We start from the raw sequence: 23,523 nt of genomic DNA, 5'->3' as shown, positions 1-23,523 counted from the left end.
AACCCAAGGAATGAAGAGTTTCTCTGGGGCCTGAGCAGTGTTAGGAGAGCAGATTAGGCTTGTGGTCCCATGGATGTTGTGTGACAGAAGCTCCTGTATGTTCTGTAATATATTTGTAAGCAAGTGTTTGTGATGTGTGAGGCTCAAGGCAATGACCCTTCTTCCTTGCGCCTAAGGGTGATACAGGGGACGTCTTCTTGCCAATGAGATCTCTGCCCTGTGCTAACGATAGATAAATGACAGTGCTTACACTACAACTGGAGCTTAAATCTCGGTATTGGCATCCACTATTTCATCTCTTTCATATAAGCTTTTCTTCATTTATTTAAAACCTATATTCACATCCTCTGATCCTTCATTTCATTGTAGAATATCAGGCCATAGCGGTCTTCCAGGTGATCCATAGTGATCCTCCAGGTGAGGGAATTGAGCCTCAGAGAGGCATACTGGTGTACCTAAGATCACACAGCAGAGAAGATCTCTGACTCGGGTTTCCCAGTGCAGACATTGAGTGTCTGCATTTGAGTTTCAGGTAAGATCTGAATAGGTGTTGCTTTGTCCCAGTCAGCTTCCCTTCCTTCATCAGGGTCTGCCTGGGGAGAGTCTTCCTTCATCACCACCTGCCCCGGGGAGCTCCTGTTGGGGGATGAGGGTTCTGCTAGAAGAGCCACTTCCTGTTTGGGGCCAGGCACTTCCTTCAAGTGACTCACAGGCTCCCGCTGGCCCCGTGCTGGGAAGCCAAGGTGGGGGTGGAGATGGGCCTGGCCTGCCCCCTCCCTTGCCTGCTCCCTGGGCTGGGTGACCCTGAGCCACAGAATGGATGTAGAAGGTGGGTGATGGAAGGGGGATGCTAGACCATCCTCGTCCAGCCTGGCAGGCAGGGCTCTGAGAGTGTGGGACAACTCAGGCTTCAGTGGGTATGAGGCCAGCCTCCGCATGCAGCGTCTCTGTGGAGCTGGGACCCCCACAGGGGGAACTTGGGATACTTTCTCTGCCTTGCAGGCCAGTGAGGTGTGATGGAAAGAGCAGTAGGTCGGGGGTCATGGACTTGAATTTCTGAACCAACTTTCTGGTGACCTTGTCAATTCCTGGCTGCTCTCCAGGCTTCAATATCCACGTCTGTCTGATGGTGGAGGGCTTGCTGGCTGTGACATGTTGTGGCAAATTGTTATTGCAGGATTTGTATTTAAGAGATACAGGTTTGAATCCTGCCTCCACCACTTTGCTGAGTGTGTCCATCTCTCAGAGCCTCCATTTTAAAATTTGAAATGATAATCATCACTTTAAGCAATTTACATAATTTAATCCTCACATCAACCCTATGGGGTAGGTTTTATTATGATGATTATTGTTTTATACATAAGGAGGTGGAAGTCCAGAGAGGTTAAGTAACTTGCCCAAGGTCACACAGAAACAGCCAAGATTTTAACTTAAGGACTCTGACCCCAGCATGTGTACTGTTAACAACTATGTTCTTGCTACTTAAATTGTGGTCCCTGGACTTGCGGCATCAGCATCACCTAAGAGCTTATTTAAAAAAAAAAAAAAAGGAGTAGAATCTCAGCCCCCAGCCTAGACCTACTGAGTTGGACTGCCTTTCAACAAGATCCCTAGGTGATTTGTTTGAGAAGCCTTGCTCTATTTATATCCCTCTGTCACTTAGGCCTTAGGATCATTGTGAGAGATGAAGAAAATAAGTGTTTTATAAACTGTAAATTGCAGTGCATTCAGGGCTCTTTGAGAAACCTGGGGGCTGGAAGTGGAGGCAGGACTGGGGGCACCCCAGGAGTCCATCTCTCAGTAGCTGGATGTCATTTCAAAGCTGTCTATGAGCCCAGTTCTGTCCCCGCGCCCGTCCAAGGCTGAGTCTTGGTAGTGCTTCTAGCTGGTATGTGGCTTGGAGAAGGTTGGAGAAGGTCCTTTTACTTCTTTTAATCTTTCCTTGAGTGCCCTCATGTCAGCATGGTATTGGGCTGGACACCAGCCTGAGTCGCCCTTGCCCTGGGTCCCGCCCTGGCTCTGGCTCGGACTCTTGGGGTGACATAGGCAGACCTCTGGCCCCGCCGGCCTCAGTGTCCCCTGCTGGGCAGTGTGGCAGCATCCCCTGAAGCCCCCAGTGCTGACCCGGCACTCCTTCTCCTCTCTGCATGGCCTCTCAGTACCAAGTCATCTCCCCTCCCGGTTCCTGGGCAGGAGGGCTGAAGGAGCTGGTGACGGGGGAAGCGGGGAAGCGGTACGTGAGTCAGAAGTCAGCCGCATAATTGCGGTGCCCCAGATCCCGCCTCCAGCCCACCCCGCCCTCCCTCAGCGGCTGCTTTAGAACAGCTGGTTTGGCGTCTCCCTCCAAAGAAGCAGGTCTCTGGGCAGCACGAACAGGCCTCTGCCTCCCAGGAGCCAGACACAGCCCCAGGTTTCACCCCAGGGTGGCTGGGCCTTAGATCGTGTTTCTGTGGGTCTTGGTGGGGGCAAGAGTGGTTGAGGGAGCAGGCTGTACTGGGTTAGGGCTGGTTTGTGGGCAGCATGTGTGGAAGTGCTTGTGTGGGATCTCACAGCCCACCACCAGATCACGTGGGCTCCCCCACCCACTCGGCGGCTGCCTAGAACGGGAACTGGATGCAGCCCATCCCTGGTCCCCATACCCAGCACAGGGTGGGCGCAGGGTGGGGGCCCACTAAGGGCCTGGGGGAGGGGAGAGGCAGCCTGGACTTATGTGTGATCTGACTGGGTTTGTCCCCTCAGCTCTCCCACTGAAGTGACATCACCACCTCCATGGACAAGACCCCCCTCCCCCAGGAGCCCAGCTCATAGCCGCTTGTACCTTCTTCCAGGTAAAGGAAGGAGGCAGGGAGAAAGGAGTTGGAGGCAAGCTGCAGAGTCAGCCCACTGGGTTCCAGAATGATGTTTGCTCTCTCGGGAGTGGTAAGCTGCAGTTCATGGGAAAAGAGGAAATAAGGATTATTATTCCATTTTACAGGCAAGAAAGAAAAAAATAATAATACTCTGAGTAGAGTTATCTCTTGCTCTGTCCAGTGGACTAGATACTTACCTAAAGCACCTTATAGGTATTAGCTCATTTAATCCACACAACAGCCCATGAGGCTGGTGCTATTATCTCCATTTCACAGATAAGGAGACTGAGGTGTAGCGACATTAAGGAACCTGCTGAGTTAGTAAGTGGTAGAACTGGGTTCCAAACTCAGCAGGCTGGCTCTGGGCGCACATTCCTAACCCTTATGATTTACTGCCTCTCTAGAGCCAGGCATTAAACTGAGTTTCCTTGACTTCCAGTTTAGAGGTTTGATGGATTCCCGTTTCCAGGGGAGATTTGTATTTTTAAGAACGAATCCTGGAGAAAGTTAAGCTTCCGCCAAAGGAATGAATGGTAAATGGTGGAATTAGAGGCCTGAATCATGGAAGAAGCATGAACCATCAGGATTTCCTGGGCCAGCCAACCCCTAGGGCTTTCCTCCTCAGCATTTGAGCAAGGTCAGAAAGGAAACCTGGCTGTCTGAAAGAGGGCAAGAGGAGCTTAGGCCCCAGGTTCTCAAACTTGCCTAGAAGTAGCCCAGCTTCTGCTCCTCTTGGAGCACTGTGATGAGGAGAGATGCAGGTGGCAGTGAGGAAATCAGTATTCAGTGCTAAGTCTGAGGTCGTCTTGTACTAGACCTGGAACGCATAGCAGAGGGTTCAGAAAAAACTGTGGGAGAAAATACTTGAGACTTTTTTTAGTAACTTAATTTTTTCTGTAAATAGGGAAAAGGCTAATTATTATTCAGAGGCAGAATTGGGAGCAGGCTCAGAAGTGGCTCTGCGGTTGGGTGGTTTAAGAGGCTCCGATATGGTCCTTCCTTCCTTCCTTCGTTTGCACATTTAACCAGTGCAAACGGGAGCTTCCTCGGTGCTGACCTCGTGCAAGAACACGGGTCCACTGCGCAGTGATTCCTCTAGCAGGGACGGGGGTCTGGGGGAGCTTATGTCCCTGTCACCTGCGGGGTCACAGATATCATCTGCAGACTCTTCAGGAAAGCTGGGCCAGATGGATGAGAAATCTCCACCTGGGGAGGCTCTCGACCTGGCAGGCCAGGCAGCCACGGAAACAGATAATTACCGTGCACAGAGGCCTGTGATCATGTCTCGAGAGCTCTGCCTGGTGATGGGAGGACAAAGGAGGAAGCAGTGGGCTTCTGCAGGGGGGATCAGATCAGGCTTTGTCCAGGGTGCATTTGTTAAGATGGACGGGATTTGGGGCGGGAGAGGGAGGGCCCAGCACCTGCAAAGGCTTGGGGGAGTGGGGGAGACTGCGAGGTGCTGTGTTACTTGGAGCACAGTCGTGTGAGGAGGCGCAGGGGCAGGTGAGGCAAGACAGGTAGGTGTGAGGGGAAGGAAGCGAGAGAGATTCCTAAAATGGCAGGACTTGCTTCTCCTCCCATCCCCAGGGCCTGCTTCGGAAGCCTGTTTGTATAATAACTCTGCTATTTTACATAAATAAATAAAATAAATCATTGCTCACCATTCCCTCAGGGAGCAAAAACCGGGCAGAGACAAGTTTGCTCAGGGCCTGTCTTAGCCAGACTCCGCTTCCGCCTGCCCTCCTCCTGTTCAGGGCTCCCTCCTTCCAGAGACCCAGGGAGAGGCATCGGAAAAAGCCAGCCTGGTTCCTGTGACTGAATCACTGGGCGCCTGGGAGGGACTGGGGCGTCCACCCGGGAGGGAGGAGAGACTGGGGAAGTCTCTCGCCTTACCAAGCCCCCAGGCTGGTCCTGTGCTCACGCTGCCTGCTCCTGGGGAACCTGTCACTGCTGCTGGGGGAGGGGGTGGCTGGGGGCAGGCTGACCCTCTTAAGAGGGCCTACCTTCTGTTCTGGTTTAAAGAGGAACCTTTTGGCCCTTCAGGGAGGGAGGGGCCTGTCTAGAGGCGTGTACAAGCCTATGCAGGCCAGTCTGCTGGGGAACCACCGTCAGCTGTATAGGGGATTTCTGCAGGGATGGAAGGCTGGAGGGAATAGCTCCAGGTCTTCCCTGGTGCTGACATTTGATGACTGTCATAGTCTGAAATCCAGGGCTAGTTTTGAGATCCCTGTTGGATTGCACTAGGATTCTGTGATTGTACAAGCCTTGGGGGAGGTGATTCTAAGACTCTGGTTAGAGAGTGTGGGGGCTGTTCCTGGTGACTGTTCAGCCCAGCCCACAGCCCTGATCTGGGGAGAGACCCAAGGAGAGGTCCCTTCTGTGCCAAGAGAACCCAAGGGTCCTGGGCAAGGTCCTGAGCTTGGCCCCCATTCAGCTACCCTAAGCTTTTCCCCCAAAGAATGAATAGCCATGACAGGGGGCTGCTGGCCCACTAGGCCCCAAGCATGCAGGTCAGTCCCGCAAGGGCCTCATCCAAGGATGCAGCTCAGCAAAGCTGTTCTATCCTCTAGCAGCCTCAACTTCCTAATCCGTAAAAATGGGGATCTGGCACTTGCCGGTGGAGCTGGGGCCATGCTTCAGTGAGACGGTGTGTGGAGACATTGTACACTGTAAAGCGCTATGCGTGTGGTTATAATCGTAGCTGCTGTTGCTCTGCTGAGGTTGTTGCCTTGAAAGGAGGAACCATCTCTGTGCATCTCTCTTGGGTCCCGGCATTGCAGAGGCTTCTGAAACATTTATTGCATGAGCTAGAGAGCCTTGGGTATGGAACAGATAATTCCAGACACTGTGGCTCGGAGGAAGCCAGCCCTTCGGGGAAGAGAAGCAGGGAGCACTCCCTACAGGAGGGGCAGAAGGACCCACATCTGGGGTGAAGCCAGCCTGCTGGGAATTCCCCCAGAGGAAGAGCCATCAGAAATCTTCTGGGACAAAGTGTTGAGTAAACAGGAGGCCCTGGCACCACGGTGAAAAGAGATTAATAGTGACCCTAATTAGGGCATGGTTGATTCTTTGATGGCTCCTGTTGAGCCCCAGTCTAAGCCACCAGTAGCTTTTCCCCCAAAGAATGAGTGGCCATGATGGCGGTGGAGTAGGGAGGAGTATGCTGGCCCACCAGGACTCCTTCCCAGGCCCTCCTGCCCCCGACCCTCCCCACTGGCAGCTGCCTCAGTGACAGACTTCCTTCCTGCCCTCTGTCTGCCTCTTTGCTGATTTCATTAGAATCTAGGGCTTTCTCTGAGGCCCAGAGAAATAGAATGACTTGCCCAGGGCCACACAGTGAGATGTGGCAGCCCACATCTCTCAGTTTAAGCCATCTGATGAGGCCCAGGCAATGGGCAAGATAGTGACTTTGAGCATTCCTCAAAAGCTAAGCACAGGAGAGCAGTGGGGAGGAGCCTGGAATCTGCTCGGCACCCCTATCTCCAGCTGCAGCTCTGTGGCCGGGCACTTGTTCTGTGGGTTTGGTGGGTTGGTTGGAGAAACAGCCCAGCCAGTGAGCTGCCTAGGGATGCCCTGCTGCTGCCCACCCTGGGTCCCCAGAGGCCTGGGAGACTACTGTTGGCAGCAGACCCCACGGTCACCACCAGATGGAATCGACATGGGGCTTAGCTTCCTGCTGGAGCCCTCAGTCCCGGGAGAGGCCCTGCTCACCCTCCCTGCCACCACACTTTCCCTGTGCTGTCCGCCTAGCAAGACCTGTCTTGTGCTATAAGTCATCCCTTATTTCTGAGTTCTGTTGACATCCACCCTCTCCAGGAAGCTGCCCTGCAGTGCCACTGGGGGAAGCACAGGAGCTGTGGGTCCAGCAGAGACCCTGACCTGGCAGGGCTGGGTTCCTGGAGGAAGGGCTGCTGCACTGAGATGAGTAGATGGATGGAGGGGCCCCGAGCTAAGGTGGCTTCCCAGGTGCAGCTGCACTGGGAACAGGGGATGGGCATGCAGTGAGGAAGGACCACAGGGAGGCCCTGGTCTTGCTCCCTGGCCATGTTCCCCAAGCACTACAGACAGGAGTCCCCATGGCCTTGGGCCATTTACCCCTTGGGTTTCACTCTAAGTCAGGTGTGGGGTTGTCACTGTGAGTTATCCAGGCCATGACTACCTATACCTGGGTTCCTGTCGAAGATGGTGGCGGCTCCTGGGCAGAGATGGGGCCCAGGATGACCAGGCTTCTCACCTTGTCACAGGCCTGCCTGCAGCTTCCATCCTCATCTTGACTGCTGTAGTCAGGTGTGGGCTCCTGACTTCCAACCGTGGTTCCTGGGGTTGGAGGAGGCTCTTCCCCATCAGACCAGACAAGTACTGGGGAATTTGTCCTTCCATCCTCCAGGAGCAACCCCATCTCTGCTTATCTCCTGAGAATGAGGAGAGAGCAGGTGGTTAAAAGGTTTTAGAAGCTGAGTGTTAAAGAGGCCCTTAGAGATCATCGGATGTGGTTTAGACTCTCCCCTGATACAGACAGGAAAGCTGAGGCCAGAGGCTTGTGGAGGTCACCCAGCCTGCTGATGACAGCTGTCTCCGCCCACCAGCCCTGGGGCTGGGCTGGGGTTGACACTCAGCGAGGGCAGCCGTAGCCAAGGAGAAGGGGTGATGGTTCCTCCTCCATGTGTATGCCCTGCCTCCTTCCCTGCGGGCCTGGAAGGCTGCTGGAAGGGGAGATCAGGTCTCTGCCACTCCCAGCCCTGAGCCCATGGTGGGGTGGGGTAGGATGGGGGAGTCCTTTCTCCTCCTCAGGTTTCTTGGCCCCACTTTGTGCCCTTGCTGCCCTGGTGCCAACCAAAACATTGAACTTGGCCCTTTGAGGTGCAATTCTCAGTGACACATGCTATGGCTGCCATAGACATGGAGGGCGGTAGAAATGAGGACACACAGACCCTCTATCTAGGGCTGGTGCCTTGGAAAGACTGGGCTTTAGACTTGGCAGCCCTGGCTGCAAATGCTGTCTTCTCCACGGTTAGCTGTTTGGTCTTGGCTGAATCATGTAATCTCTTAGGACTAGATCTATTGATCTAGCTATCTATCGATCAATCGATATAGATATTTAAATTAAATACATATATGTTTAATTATTGAACTTCCCCTGTGGCTCAGTGGTAAAGAATCCCCCTGCAATGCAGGAGACACAGGAGATATAGGTTCAATCTCTGGGTTGGGAAGATCCCCTGGAGAAGGGCAGGGCAACCCACTCCAGTATTCTTGCCTGGTGGGCTACAGGCCACGGGGTTGCTAAGAATCAGACAAGACTGAAGCAACTTAGCATGTATACATATTTAATTATTAGATGATTTTTTTGGTGAGAGTTTGTATTATTATTATTATTATTTTTACTTATTTCATATCTATTAGAATTTTCCAGGCAAGAATACTGGAGTAGATTGCCATTTCCTTCTCCAGGGGATCTTCCCAACCCAGGGATTGAACCCAGGTCTCCCACGTTACAGTCAGACTCTTTACCATCTGAGCCACCAGGGAATCCCTGTGAGAGTTTTTTAAAATTGATTAGAAATGCAGAGTTCCTACATACTCTCCTTCCCCTACCCCACAGTTTTCCCTGTATTAATATCTTAGGGGGGTTCATTTGCTATAACTGATGAGCCAGTGTTGATACCATATTATTAACTGAAGTCCACAGTCTACATTAGGGTTCACTCTTTGTGTTATATATTCTCTGTGGTTTGACAAATGTGTAATGACATGTATCCATCATTACAGTATCATACAAAATAGTTTCACTGCTCTACCTGTGCACTCCACTTCCAACCTCTGGCAACCACTAATCCATTTACCACTTCCATGATTTTACCTTTTCCTGAATGTCATATGGTTGAAATCATACAATATGTAGCCTTCTCTCATTGACTTTTGTCGCTGAGCAATATGCTTTTAAGGTCCCTTCATGTATTTTTATGGCTTGATAGCTCATTTCTTTTTGTGAAATGTGAAAGCGCTCATTCATATCTGACTCTTTTGGACCCTATGGACTGTAGCCCGCTAGGCTCCTCCGTCCATGGAACTCTCCAGGCAAGAATACTGGAGTGGGTAGCTATTCCCTTCTCCAGGGGATCTTCCTAACCCAGGGATCAAACACGGTTCTCCCACATTTATTTTTACTGCCGGGTAATAGTCCATTATTAGGATGAACCCTATTCCTCCATTCACTTGGGACCCATATTTCTAACCTGTAAAAGAAGACTGTCCAGCTCTCCTTTGGACAGTTGTCATCAGAAGATGACACAGGTACGATGTTCAGCACGGTGCCCTGCAAACCACCCCCTCTACCTTCCATAACTAGCTTCTTTCACTTAGCATAATGTTTTCAAGATTCATTCACATTGTATTAATAGCATGTATCAGTGTCTTATTCCTTTTTATTGTAACCTTGGGTCCTTTTTGTGCTGTTCTATCTACTGCCCATTTCTCAGATAGGTAAAATAAGTCTCCAAGCACACAGCATGTCAGTAGAAGGAGACCAGGCTGATAGCCAGGCGCTGACATCTGGCTTGAGACTCTTTCCACTGTCAGGAGAGCAAGCAGACCTGGGACCAGAGGCAGCAGGGCCTGGGGGCAGTGAGGGCCTGGCCACCAGCCAGTCGGGGGGAGGGATGAAGAGCCAAGGAGTGGGTGAGGTGCATTCCCAGGGTATAAGAATGGGCAAGGCCCCTGGAGGTATGCCCACCTCCAACATCCTTCACCCACTCCATAGCAGACACTCACTCCATCTCCCTCCTGACTCCCTTCCCTGTGCAAACAGGATGCTGTGGAAGTTCAGGTTAAGAGGTGAAGGCTTTCTCTTGTCCCAGAGCCAGCAGGGCTCCAGGCTGGAGATTTCTTTGGAACTTGGCTGATAGCAACAGCCCTGGGAGGTGGCTTGGAGAACCAACTGGTGCAAAGTGATGCCATTAGTCTGGGCAGGAGGGGGATGGGTGTGGAGAATCTGGTCTCTGGGGACTTGTCCCAACCACTCAGGGTCTGGGCAGCATGTCTTTGTTAGCAGAACTTCCAGGCCCTTTCAGAAGGAAAGGGAAGCCCCCAGGACTGCCCTGTGCTTGCCACTGGAGAGATGGGAGCAACTCAGGTTGTTCCCTGGGGGAGGCAGGCATGTCATCTGTGCTCCCACAGGCAGCCCAGGAGGGAGGAGGGACTCCTGGAGCCCTCTCACCCAACCTGGGTCTCAGGGAAGGCTCCCCAGAGGAGGTAACATCTGAGCGGAGACTCGAAGGGTCAGGAGGCATTAGCCAGATGAAGGGACAGCAAGTTCTGGAGTGGTGAGGCTGGAGGAGCCAGATCCTGGTCATTTGTCTTTTAGGAAGATCTCTGACTGCAGGTGAGAGCTTAGATTGGCCAGGCCAGGGCCACCACAGGGATTCTCCACCCAGAGGAGAGATGACACCTGGGCAGTGGCCAAAGATCTGGTGAGAAAAAGGCCTTGAGGGATGTTAGAGTCACATTAGGGGTGGTGAGGTGGTCACTGTGCCAGTGTGGGTCTGGGTGGCCCCCCCGGAGAGAGCAAGGAGCTGCTGGCAATCTTGATGGCCCCAGGAAAATGTGCAAAGGAAAAAGAAGTTTGCCTTTCAGAGGTACCCCTGCAGTTATGAATAAATAGAATGAAAATTCATGGCAGGTGGGGGGTGAGAGGGGAACAGTTCCAAGAGCCCCGGTCAGTCAAGTCCTGGGCTGAGACCTTGGTGCAGGCAGTTCTACTTCCCTCTTTGCCAGACTTGAAATGGAAATTCCATTCCTGGGTGGGTTGTAATGCTTGTCGTGGGGGGTGGGGGAGCAGAGGACACAAGGGAATTGGTCCCGGGGTCAGGGGGGTCCTGGGAAAGAAATGTGAGGGCAGGGCTCCTGCGTGCAGAATGCCCACCTGCTGTACCTCTGTCATTGCAGCCTTGTGGCCCCTGCCACCGGCTCTCCCTTACCCCCCAGGCATCTGACCTTTTTATGGAAGTCAAGACAAAAGCTGAAACCAAGGCTCAGGGAAGAGTCCTGAGTGGCTCTGGCTGCAGGGCCACTCATTGGCCAAGGCAGGATGAATCCAGGCCTCTTTCTACATATACTAGCTGTCTCCCCCATTCCTGGGGAAGTGTGATGGCCAACCTGACAGTAGCGGTCCTCATCTGGGGGTGCACAGCATAAGATATGGTTCCCTGGCTGTGGATTCTGCTCTTTTATCCCCTCTGGAAGGCTGTGGATGTGGGGGTTTGTATATAAGTACACACTCCTTTTTTTTAAAATTATTTATTTGGTTGCACTGCGTGGCTTGTGGGATCTTAGTTCCTCCATCAGGGATTGAACCCAGGCCCTTGGCAGTGAAAGCATCAAGTCCTAACCAGTGGACCACCAGGGAATTCCCACCCTGACACACTCCTTCTAGAGAGGAATAAAGAAAAAATGAGAGGGTCTCCTACCTGCTGACCCACCCCCGGCCTCCCCAACCCCATGGGGGAGCTAAGCTGACTGCAGCAGCATCCCCATCCAATACTGTTGCCCCAAGCCCTGGACTCGGCTCAGCTTGGAGAGCCCCCAGCATCTGTTCTGTGTCCACATGCCTCCCCAGGGAGACATAGGCACAGGCTGCACCAGACAATTCCCAGCACTTAGGCGGCTGCAGGTCAGTCAATATTCCCAGCAAGCTCCTAATCCGTCCCTGCACTCACAGTGGAGGCTGTAATCCCTGTGCCGAGGCTAGCACTTGGGGAGTGGGGGTGGTGGGGTATTGGGCAGAGGCCCTGAGTAAGGCGCAGGTGTGGAAGTCGTCAGTGGGCCTGAAGCCCAGTGCCCCTGTGCTGTAGCCCCTGGGGAGTCAGAGAGGGAGCTCATCCTACAGGCCTCCGCTCAGCATGGTCTCTGGGAAGCGTGCCCTGACCCTCCTGTCCCTGTTGAGAGCCCACGGCACCCTTTCTTCCCTCCGCCACATGCTGCACTTATGATCCCGGGTCATGAGCCACTGTGCTGTGTGGTGGCAGGGTCAGCAGGCTTTCCCTGTAAAGGGCTGGGCAGGGCAGAAAGTACTTCAGGCTTTGTGGGCCCTGTGGTCTCTGTCATTACTCTGCAGTTATACTCAAAGCAGTCATAGATAATACATAAATGAAGGAGGGTGCGGTCTCCAATAAAACGTTTTATTTATGGACTCTCAAATTTGACTCTTGTATAATTTTCGCAGAACAAAATATATTTTTGATTTGGTTTTTTTCCTCCCAACTATTAAAAAATGTGAAAACCACTCTTAACTTGTGGGCTGTGTAAAAATGTGTGGCTGGTTGAATTTGGTCATGAGTTGGAGAAGGAAATGGCAGCCCACTCCAGTATTCTTGCCTGGAGAATTCCATGGACAGAGGAGGTTGGTGGGCCCTACAGTCCATGGGGTCACAAACAGTTGGACACTACTGAGTTACTCACACTTTCACTTATAGTTCTCCAGCCCTCAAGTTAAAGCCAGACTGCCAGACTCTGCTGTGTGAGCTTTGGCAAATGGCTAGACCTTTCTGAGCTTGCGAAGTCTCACCTGTAAAATGGGGATGATACTGACCGGACTTTGAGAATGTAAAATCGTACAGCAGCTTTGAAAAACAGCTGTTGGCGGTTCTTCAAAAAGTTAAACATAGAGTTATCCTATGACCTAGCCACCCCATCCCAAAGTATGTACTCAAGAGAAATAAAAAAATACATTCACACAAAAACGTGTTCATAGCAGAGTTTTCATGACAACCAAAAAGAGGTAACAACCCAAATGTCTATCAACTGATGAATGGATAAAGCGGTCTATCTATACAACTAAATAGTTCCCAATCATAAGAAATGTAGTACTGATTCATGCTATAATGTGGATGAACCTTGAAAACATTAAGTGAAAAAAGTGAAACATACAAGGTCAATATCATATGGTGCAGTTTATGTGAAATGTCCAGAATGGGCAAATCCATGGAGACAGAAAGTAGATTAGGTTGCCAGAGCGTGGGAGTAGGAGAGTGACAGCTAATGGGTTAGGGGATTTTTGTTGGTTGACTAGGTCATGGGTGGGTGGCAGGGGACTGCCAAGGATGGGCCTCTGACTCCAAGTGAGACAAGGGCCCACCAGGGCTCTGAGCGGAGGCTGACCCTCCCTGACCTAGGTCACAGTGACACTTGCTGTGTGGGGACTGAGGCCCCAGCTCTGCCCAGCCTCACAGACCTCTGCTTCCTCCCACAGGACCAGCTGGGGGCCTCCATGGGCGCCTGAAGGCAGGGCGCCAGGGCCGCGGGCACGAGCATGGTGAGACACCAGCCCCTGCAGTACTATGAGCCGCAGCTCTGCCTCTCCTGCCTCACGGGCATCTACGGCTGCCGCTGGAAGCGCTACCAGCGTTCTCATGATGACACCACTCCGGTGAGCCGTGCTGGGGGCGGGGCCAAAGGACCAGGACCGGGAAGGGGGCGGGGCCCGGGGTCTGGGGGCGGGGACTCAGCTCCGTCTCTGCTCTATGGCCCTCTGGTTTCAGTTTCTCCCGTAAAGTGGGCCTGTGGAAATTCCCAACTCTACCTGACTAGATGGGCAAGCAAGTAGGCCATCCTGTCATGGGTGTAGCCCTCCTGACGGTGTGGGGGCCGGCTTGCTCGTGGAGCCCTGGGCAGGGTGGGCTGCTCCAAGAGGGAGATGTTCCCCCCTCGGTGAGCAGAAGTTCTCAGCCTCCTGGCGGATCCCCACGGGCAGGCAAGCAGGCAGGTGGCCAAAGGGGAGGGTGGGGAGCTGGGCCAGGCCTTCAGGAGCCTGGGAGCTGGCAGGGCCATGGCCTGGCACCAGGGCCCAGTCACCTGAGCCACACACGCCTGCCAGGGCTGGCAGCAGGTGCTCAGCCGGATACAGAAAGCCTCCTCAGAGTCCGGCTCCCCAAGCCAGATCTCACACTGCACTTCCGTCCCCGGGGTGCCATCAGCCCCAGTGGATCTAGTTTCATCTCTGAAGGAACCCAATTCCTTCACAAGGGAACGGAGAGAGAGATAAATGGTGTTTATCTAAGAGCTTTGCTGCCTGAAAAACAACTTTCTCCTCTCTCCTGCTTGTCTGAACAAAGAGGCCAGCCTCCAAAATCAGCCAGTCCCAAAACAGGCTGGAGTGACCAGGGGCGGAGGTCAGAGGCCAAGCATCGCTGGGCTACCTGCAGGTGGAGGTTGGAGAAGCTTGTCCGCCTGTCTGCCTTCCTTCCCTGCCTGTGATGGTAGGGACAAGGGGACAGAGTGCTAGACTGAGACGGGAACCTGGGCTCATCACCCTCAAATGGTGAGAAGCAGGTACCACCTGGTGGGCACCTGGCCTGATTCACTGCCATGACCCCACTCAAGCACACAGGAGACAGTACACCCAACTGAGGCAAGGGAGAGGAGAGCCCTGCCCAGGGCAGCCTGGCTGTCTTCTCTGCTTTGCTCCGAGCTCTCTTCTTCCTGAGACGGTGGACAGAAGACAGCAGGGCCTCCATGTGTCAGGAAGGCAGGAGCTCGCAGTTCGCTGGCGCCCAGGTGTGTCTGTCTGTGTGCCGGGTGCTAAGCTGAGCTTGGACACACAGCCACCCCTGTTGCTCCCAAGCTAGTGAGCTAGATGTCATCGCTACCATGTCCCACCTGGGGCAACAGCCAGGGACCTTGTGACCAGGCCAAGGTCGCAGAGCTGGAGAGGGGCAGAGCTCAGATCTGGTCCGCATGGTGTGGGTCAAGCACTCTCAGCGGGGCTGGGGTGGAGTGGGAAGACAGCTGAGGCTGAGGAAGGGAGGAGAAGGATGGCTCACCTCCTAAGAAGGAAGTGCTTGGCCATCAGACACCGGAGGAAGCCGCTCTCATGGGGCACCTCATATGTCTTGGTGGGCCCAGGGCCAGCCAGTCACAGGCTGTGGAGTCAGGAAGTGATGGGTCTTGGCTGGGGCCAGCACAGGGCCCAGACTGGGGGAAGTGGTGGGTGAGGCCAGTTTTGAGCTGACTGGGGGCCCAAGAGGTATAGGCGTCATACACGCCAAGGCCTGGGTGCCAGGTATGGGGCAATGGCAGGAGGCTGCAGGCCAGGAGCCAGCTTGGCAGCGAGAGGGGAGAGGGTTTGCAGCAGCTGCAGGTAGCAGGGCCTCTGCAAAAAGGGCTGGGCTCACCTCAGGCAACCCGAGCCTCCCCGCCCACCCCACCCCTCCCCAGTCAGCTCCTGCTTCCCCACCACTTCCTGGGTTCCCACCTCAGCCCACTCTTTTCTCTCTTCTCCCCAGCCCCTCCCCAGGACTGTGATGGGCTCCTGGCCTGACTCAGTGAAGGACCAGTGTCTCAGAGTCAGGGCTGGTGCAGAGAAACTGTAACCTAAGTTTTGCTGAACAGCTGGAGGCCCAGAGTGAGCCCTGGATGTGCAGGCTGGGTGGTAAAGGAGAACCCCTGGGGTCTAGGGGGTGGAGGAGAGGCCTCCGCCAGGGGAAGGGGGTCCAGCTTCGGGCCTCATCCTCACCTTCCCCTCCTCCTTTGGGCACCCCTTACCACCACCTTCCACCCCTATTTCCCCCTCAGGACCTCTTGGGGGAGCCTCTTGTGTCTCCAAGTCCGGGAAACCTAGGGTCAGTTCCCTCTTGGGCCTCATCTGTGAGATGAGGTGACAGACAAGTGGTGAGTCACGGAAGCCTTCGTCCTCAGGCTGGGGATGAAGTGTGAGAGTAACAGTTAAGTTTGTCGAGCACGTGTTGTGTGCAGGGAGCGGATGACTTCTTAACAAGCACAGCCCCATTGATTGTGCGGCATGGCAAACACCCGGTGGGGCATGTTTAATTGTTGTGCCCTGATTATGGATGGAGAAATCAAGGCTTGAAGCCCTGTCCCACCTGGAGTCCATGATAGATTTGCAGCAAGAATCTTAAGAAGTTGGAGGCTGCCAGGAAGACAGGCAAGTTTTGAGTCTGGGTGTGTTTAAAGGAGAGCTTGCAAGGATGTTATAGCCAAACGCTCCGGGAAACAAACTCACTCAGAAGGACAACATGGATAGTGGAGTGCAGTTTATTACACCAGCGGGTCCAAGGCAGAGTTTCCTCTTTAGTCAGGGACCCCAACCTTACATACCTTAAGTGTACTGCTGAAGCCCACATCCCCAAATTCCTTAAACCTAGCCTGGAAAGTGTTAAAGGGAGATACAATCAGGTTACAGCCATGATTCATAGTCAGAAGGGTCAGCTGGTTATACAGTGTAGCCTACACCAATGGGGGCCATAAAGATTACAAAGGTGATTGACCACACAGGAGATTATTACGTTCTTTTTGGTGGCGGGAAATCTTGGTATGGAATCTGGTGTTGATCAGTCCGGGAGGCCAGTTGGGCCATAGGTATGTTATCCCCATGGCTCCCAGGCACATGGTCCACAGCTCACTGCAAGTGCAAGACGGAGTTTCCTTCTTTTTCAAGACGGGGTTAGCTCGGCCTGTTCCTTTCCTCCCTCAAGGAGAAGAAGGGGGACGGGGAGGACTTGGGAGGTTGCCTGATAGAGAGAAAGAGCACAGGACCAGGAGCATTTGGGACAAGTTGAAGAGTGGCTTGAACGCCAGACTAGGCACCTTCAGTGCTTCCCTGGTTAAGAGCTGACCCCACAGTACTGGAATAGATCCTGGAGGTGGAGGAGGGGGCTGGAAGCCTGGGAAGGCATCCCCTTTTCTCCATCCAGGCTGTTCCCCTTCCTTCCTGCCCCTCTTCCACATTCCCAGCTCCTCCAACCCTCCCCCCATCACACACATTTAACAAATAAGGAAACAGGAAACTGAGGACCAGAGAGGCGAAATTGCATCTTCTCCCTCCTGCCAACACCGAGGGAGTGGAGGAGCCTGGCAGCAGGAGGCCAGCTCACTCGACAGCTAGGAAGGGGAAGCAGAAGCTTTTTATAACTGGGGTAATTAATTGGTTGTTGTCTGTGACTCATTACTCTAATATTGCCAATTAAGGGCAGGATAGGACAGAAGACGGTTCTCAGGCCATCCCCACAGGGCCCCCTGAAGACTCTGCATCTGCGGGAGGCAGCACAGTGTCAAGACCAGATTCACTGTCGCAAGAGGGATATAGGTCAGAGGCCTGGAGGAACTTCCAGTCTGAGACATTGAAGGAGACAGACAGTGACAGTCAACACTCTTGCACTTCTACATTTGCCTTTTCAAGGGTGTTTCAAGCTTTTTTGACGTCATCCATTGTATGGATGTGGTTCCAGGAAAAGGAAGTGATTTATTCAAGCCAAGGAGTTGCTTGCTGCCCCAGTCCTGTGCCTTCTCCCCTGTTCACTCCAAACAGTCTTGTCTGGGATGCATTGGTCAATCAACGAACCTGCCCTGAGTATATCAAACCTGGTGCCTCCCCGAAGGTGGGGAGCAGACCAGAACTGTTGTCCAGACCACCCAGGGTGATCATTGCCAAGGCCAGGGACATCCTGGGTAGGAAAGCTTGTCTGAGCTGGTGTCAGAGAGAGTCAGCTGTCATGTCGTGCCAGCATGGGGAAAGCAGGACAGCTGGGTGTTACAGCAGTGTCTTATGTTTGGGATCTGAAAGCAATTTGGCCTAGTGCAGCTCCCGATGTAAGGAGGGGAGGCACATGGCCAAGGGGACCTGAGCCTGCACCCCATCCTGGGAGATGGAGGCCCAGTCGGACTCAGACTGTGCAAGGACCACTCTGGTTCCATCGTGGAGAAAGTGCTGAGGGACCTTGAGTGGAGGTGGGGAGGGCAGGGAGCCAGAGAGAAGGCTGAGGCCTCAACTAGGGGGAGGGGTCCACAAAGAAGCAGCTAAGGGAGGGATTCTAGAGACACCTAGACAGTGTCATCAGCTGACTGGCTGCAAAAGAGAGTGTTGATGATGCCTCCCATCATTCCATGACTTCTGCCTGGCTGGATGAGGCCGTTCCTGGGGTCAGGAGTCCATGCTGCGCCCAGGGGTGCATGAGACCGGCTGTGGTCTCAGTAGAGTCCAGGAGTAGTATAGTGGGGGAAGAACACAGACAAAATAAATCCCCTTCCCCGGGCCTGCCACTGCCTACCTCTTCTGATGGGAGCCCCTCCCGCCATGGCAGGAAGACACCCGCCGTGGGGGAATCCATCCGCCCCCTTTCACCCACACACCCCCTCCACCACTACCCTCTGCTCTACTGTCCCCCTTGCCTGGAATGCCTTCTCTCTCGTCTCTGTCTCTCAAAGCTCATCGCAAATGTCTCTTCCTCTAAGAAGTCTCCACTTCAAACAAAGGAGTCAGGCCTCGTTCCCTTCCTCTCCCCTTCCCCTGGACTCCCGCAGCAGCACCCGGGGCCCTGGGCAGCCCAGGTGGGTGGTGACTGTTTCTCAAAGGAGGGCCTTGGGCATGGAGGGAGAGGATGACTGAGCAGGTGAGTTGAAGAGCAAGTGAGGAAACCAGTTAGGGTGGGCACACTAGCCCCCCGATGAGTCCCGAGTGAGCACCCCAAGGAGCACTGGGAGGTCTGGAGAGTGTGGGTACACACTGCATTCCAGTGCCCCTGGCTGTGTCTGGCAGGGAGCAGAGCTAACCCAGCTGAGGGACCTCCCAGGCCACCCTTGGGGCTGGGGTCAGGCTCTGCCAGTAGGTAGGAGGAGGGGGTGAGTTTCCCAGCTGCCTGCCTTCCTGTCCTATTACACCCTGTGGGCCTCTGACAGGCATACAGGGCGAGGAAGAATGGCTCTCACTCAGGAATCAAGGTGGGCTCCCTGGAGCAAGCAGCCTTGGGAATGGGCTCTGGGGTGCGATTCGAGTCAGCCAGATGCACCTGGCTAAGGAGGCTGCAGCCTGAACTCCGCCCTGCGTTCTCCAGCGACATAGTGAGTGACCTCAGGCAAAGGCAGACCCCTTCTGGGCCTCAGCCTGCTTGTGAATTAGGTGGAGGTACAAACTCATGCCCCACGAGTCCAGTTAGATAACAGACACCTGAACAGGACAGACCACTGTTCCAGTGGGGAAAACGTGTCCTCCCTACAAACTTTTAAAGGGACGGCCGTTCCCTTCTCCAGTGCTTTGGGGGAAAGGGACTCAACAGGTCAGAAAGGAGCCCTCTGAGCTTCAGCTCTCCCAGTTCTAAACTGGAGATGATAAGACCCATTTAATCCTGTGAACCTTCCAGGGTTGCCATGAGGATAAGAAAATGGGTGATGATATTATTGCATCCATGAGAGAGAGAGAGAGGAGAGGCTGGCGGAGGCTGTTGCAGTGCAGGGAGCTGAGGATTTATCGCTGTAATTAAAGCCAGGCTGTCTCTGGCCTTCGGGAACCACCCCACCCCCCACCTCACACACCGCTGCCCCTCCCTAAACCACACTGAAGGGGTGCCTGGCGTAGTCATGCTGCACCCCAGGGGAGACAGTTAAGCTCTTGTTCATGACCTCCTTGACCACCTTGAGTGCCTAGGGAGCATGGATGGGGTGGGAGGCGATGGGCATCCGCAAAAGGCTGTGGCCACGCACCACCCTGTGGCCTCGGCAGCGCCCTCTGCCGGGCGTAGGGATAATCCCTCCGAAGGGCCCCCAGCTCTTCTGTCTCCGCACCGGATGCAACCTCGGGATTGTCGGGAGGGAGCGGGTGCTCTAGGCTGAGCCGGGTTTCTCCTGCCTAATGAGCCACTCCTAAGTGCTCCCCGGCAGAAGTGAGGGCAGAGGCCTAATTGCCCAGCTCTCTGTAGCCAGAAAGATGAATCCAGCCTCTTACACTGTCAGGAGCTGGCTGGGGGTGGGGATTTTAATCCCTTTCCCTTCCTCGCCCTAATGCTGGCATCCAGCTCAACCCGCCCCAGGCTGCCCCCTCCCCCAAATCTCCTGGGTCAGAGCCAGAGTAATCCTGCCAGGGCTGCCCAGCTCTCTCTTCTGGGAGCTCCCCCACACCCTTCCCAGCTGACATTCACCCATCTCCCCATTAGGAACTCGATGAGGATGAAATGGGCTGATGATGGGAGGAGCTGGTGTGCCCCAGGTGTAGCCTGCAGGTGGACGCACTCGGCGGGGAGGTACCCCTCAGTCGCTGTCCAGCCTCTGCATAGGGCTGCGTAGTGCTAAGGACGCAGCTGGACTCTCTGGAAGCGGAGGCGGGACCACAGGAGTGGCACCCGGGGCAGAGCTCAGCCACGCGGAAGGAGCCGTGCCAGGCGGAACCAGCACACGGGAATCACAGACTAGAAAACCTAGAAACAGCCCACACACATCTGAGAGTGTGCTGTGTGGTAGACGATCGTGGAAATTATTGCAGATATGACGAACCGAACAGGGACAGCTGAAGTATCCATTTGGTGAAAGTAAAATTAGATCCCTGCCTCTTACCTCAAATCAAAAGAAATTCCAGATGGATTAAAATGTGTTTTTTTCTTTTTTTAAGCTCTTTTTTTTTTTTCTTCTATTTAGGAAGAGCATATTTGTTGAGAAAATTCAAACAACTCAGGAAGATAGAAAGTAAAAGAAATTCTCATCTTCATGTTTTAGAGGAAAGGCTTTCAAACCTCTTTCCATACACGTATACACACATATGGAGCTATAGATGGATAGGTGAACTACAGATTTAAGTGTCAACAATGAGAAATTATCAGTGTAAAATATGAGCTAAATATATAATCACGAGCCACCTTCCCTAAACATGATACCAAAGGCAAAAGCCTATAAAGGAAAAGAGGGATAGATTTGACTGCATAAAAATTTAATTTTTTTATATGAAAAACATGAAAACCAAAATTAAAGTCAACTGATAAAATAAGAAAAAATAGATAATCTATACAAAAGTTAATACTCTTACATAGAGGAAACTTTCTGAAATTTCATTTTGATTTTTAGTGATTTTTTTCAATATTTATTTATTTGGCTGCACTAATATTTATTTACTTATTTAGCTGCAGCACATGGTATCTTTAGTTGCAACATGTGACCTCTTAGCTGTGGCATCTGGGATCTAGTTCCCCAACCTTGGATCTAACCTGGGCACCCTGCAATAGGAACTCTGAGTCTTAGCCACAGTACCATCAAGGAAGTCCTGATGAAGCTTTTATAAACCTGCCAGAAGCCAGTTATCCCAAACAAAAGCCACCAGGTTCTGTGCCTTTGCACGTTCCACACCCTCCCTTACTTTGTCATTCCAAAAAGCTCATTCTTTTCAACTTTGCTATAAGCATCTCTTCCTCAGGAAGTCCTCCAGACCATCCCTGCCCCGATTACTGGCAGTGTGCTCTGTAGCAGCCCATGCTTGCCCCATTCACCACGCTGGTTTCTAGTACTCAAGTTGCCTGCTGGCTGGTCAGTCTTCTGTGCAGATTGCTTATCATGGAGTCCAGGCTTTAACTCCCAGTGTCCAGGGCTGAGTATGTGTATAGAATGACTGGAAGAGAGTGGTGGCTTGGGTGTGGAGGGAGATGGTGGAATTTAGTTTGGTGTAAGGTGTAAGGTAGGAGTCTAATAGAAAAGGATGTCCAGATGTCCCAATATCATCTGTTGAATTCTCCAACCTTTCTGTGTACTGGTTTACTTGGCATTCATCCTGTGTCCATCCTTCCAGGCCATTCCCTGTCTTTGGGTCTCAGTTTCTCCTGTTCTTAATTGGACCCTTAGTGGATGCTGCTACTGCTAAGTTGCTTCAGTCATGTCCAACTCTGTGTGACCCCATCCCTGGGATTCTCCAGGCAAGAACACTGGAGTGGGTTGCCATTTCCTTCTCCAATGTATAAAAGTGAAAGTGAAGATGTTCAGCCGTGTCAGATTCTTAGGGACCCCATGGACTGCAGCCTACCAGGCTCCTCCGTCCATGGGATTTTCCAGGCAAGAGTACTGGAGTGGGGTGCCATTGCCTTCTCCGTTTAGTGGATGAGGCAGGATGATCTCTGAAATCTTTTCTCATGCTGAAATTCCAAGGCTCCTCCTCTGGCACTGCCTGTGACTTTCCTCCTTGGTCAGAGAAGGATAATTACAGGTCCTGCTTCTTGTTTCTTTGGGATAGTTGAGGCAGCTGGAGGCACCCAGACCTGGGTGTGAATTCTGGCTCACGTTTGCCTCTTGTGACCTTGGGCAGCCCACTTCCCCTCCCCGAGCCCTGGTTTCCTCTGACTGTTCCTGCTGCTTTGCAGAGCTGTAGAGAGGATGAGATGAGATGAGATGGAGCAGGTAGAGAGCTGCTAGGAGTGCCCCACCCCCAGCTTTATGAAGTGCTCTTGCAAGGCTCTGTCTTCCGGGGCGGCCACATGGTGCTGTGAGCCCAGATAGGGCAGCTGCTGTGTCAGATCAGGTCAGGGTCTCCATCTGTGCCAGCTCCTAGGACTGCAACCTGCAGAGCTGAGCCTGACCTCTGCGTCCCCCTGACCATGGCACCTGCCCTGGGCTGGGAAGGGGCGATCTGCTTGGCTCTCCTCAGCAGCTGGGGAAATTTGATGTAGAGCAGGGGGCGGGGAAGACTTGATCACTGTCTTCACATAATTAAAGGGCTGTCAGACACGAAATGATAATTATAGGAACGATCGTGGATTTGGCGACTTACAGCTTACATCTGTAGTCACATTCAGGCCTGGCAGCCCTCCCATGAGGTAGAGGTGATGTCATCTTCAGGAATAGAGGAGGAAGCTGGGGATTGAGTGAGGTTCTGAGCGATTGGCCCACGGCCACACAGCTAGCAGTAGGAGGGCGGGGAATGAAAACCCAGCTCTTGATTATATTGCCCCGTACCCTGGTCATTTGACCCCAGTGTTCCTGCCCTTTGGCTGGACTTGTTCTGGGTGGTATCAGAGAACTGGCGGCAGGGTAGCAGCTGAGGAGCAGACTTCAGGAGGGATGGAGGCAAGAAAAGCAACTCCTGACACCCTACCATCACCAGGCACTTCTGTCCAACACTGCCATCCCCATTTTACAGAATAGGAGGTCAGTGCTTGGGGAAGATAAAGCAGTGTCTTCTCCAAGGCCACCATTTAGTAGGCAGCCTGTCTGGGACGCTCACCCAGTGTTACAGGACTCTGCCCTGCCCCTGTCCGGCCGCTGTCTCCGAAGGAAGAACTCTCAGCCCAGAGGAGGGCCACGCAGCATGCAGACAGGAACTCAAACTCCATCCCTGGAGCTGTGGGAGCCATAGCAGGGGCGCGCCTGTCCTGGGGGCCACAGACCAGTCTCTGTCCTGAGGGACACACAGGGAATAGGGGTCCTGCCAGACAGCTCTGCCTCCAAGTGCGAGTCTGAAGTCCATGGTGGTACCAAGGGCAGGGAGGCAGCTCCCACTCAGGTGCCATCCTGATGCAGATTTGAGACTCCAGGTTCTATTTGGAGGTGCCCCAGACCCTAGGGGACCCCAGGGGTGCACCCACAGCAGTGTCTGTGTGTGTTCTGGCCCAGGGCACAATCTGGGGTGGGCAGCACCCGGCAGCAGCATGGCCTGCGCTCACCCGCCCTGCACAGGCTGGGGTCTGTTGCTGCAGCGCTGTGTGACCCTGTGAGCCCAGCTGCTAATAAGCTGTTTCCGCATGCACGGTCTCCTCTGAATGCAGAAGGCTGCAGGCGGGACAGAGATAAGAGGGATGAGGAGAAGACGTGACAACCAGCAGGAAAAACTGGTGCACTGCTCCCAGGTGTGGGATGGAGGGAGGGTGGGGCCAAGAGTGGAGGAGACAGGACGGGGTCGGGGCCCCAGGGATTCTCCCCC

At 53.4% G+C, this 23,523-nt stretch overlaps 1 protein-coding gene across 4 annotated transcripts in view; it reads left to right on the top strand.

Moving 5' to 3' along the window:
• The window catches only part of GDPD5 (glycerophosphodiester phosphodiesterase domain containing 5), an 86,515-nt gene that overhangs the window by 32,641 nt on the left and 30,351 nt on the right, over positions 1-23,523 (top strand). For 3 of the 4 annotated variants that reach the window (XM_043907451.1, XM_043907469.1, XM_043907441.1), the window contains one exon: positions 13,096-13,272. In XM_043907451.1, coding sequence (XP_043763386.1) covers positions 13,156-13,272 — 117 coding nt within the window. In that variant the 5' untranslated portion in view covers positions 13,096-13,155. Of the gene's footprint in view, positions 1-3,599; positions 3,611-13,095; positions 13,273-23,523 lie in introns of those variants that run through there. The other variant, XM_043907459.1, reaches the window with a different exon arrangement.

Source organism: Cervus elaphus, chromosome 1, assembly GCF_910594005.1.
Source record: "Cervus elaphus chromosome 1, mCerEla1.1, whole genome shotgun sequence".
In the NCBI taxonomy this organism is placed as follows: Eukaryota; Metazoa; Chordata; class Mammalia; order Artiodactyla; family Cervidae; genus Cervus; species Cervus elaphus.
This window is presented reverse-complemented; position numbering and strand designations above follow the sequence as displayed.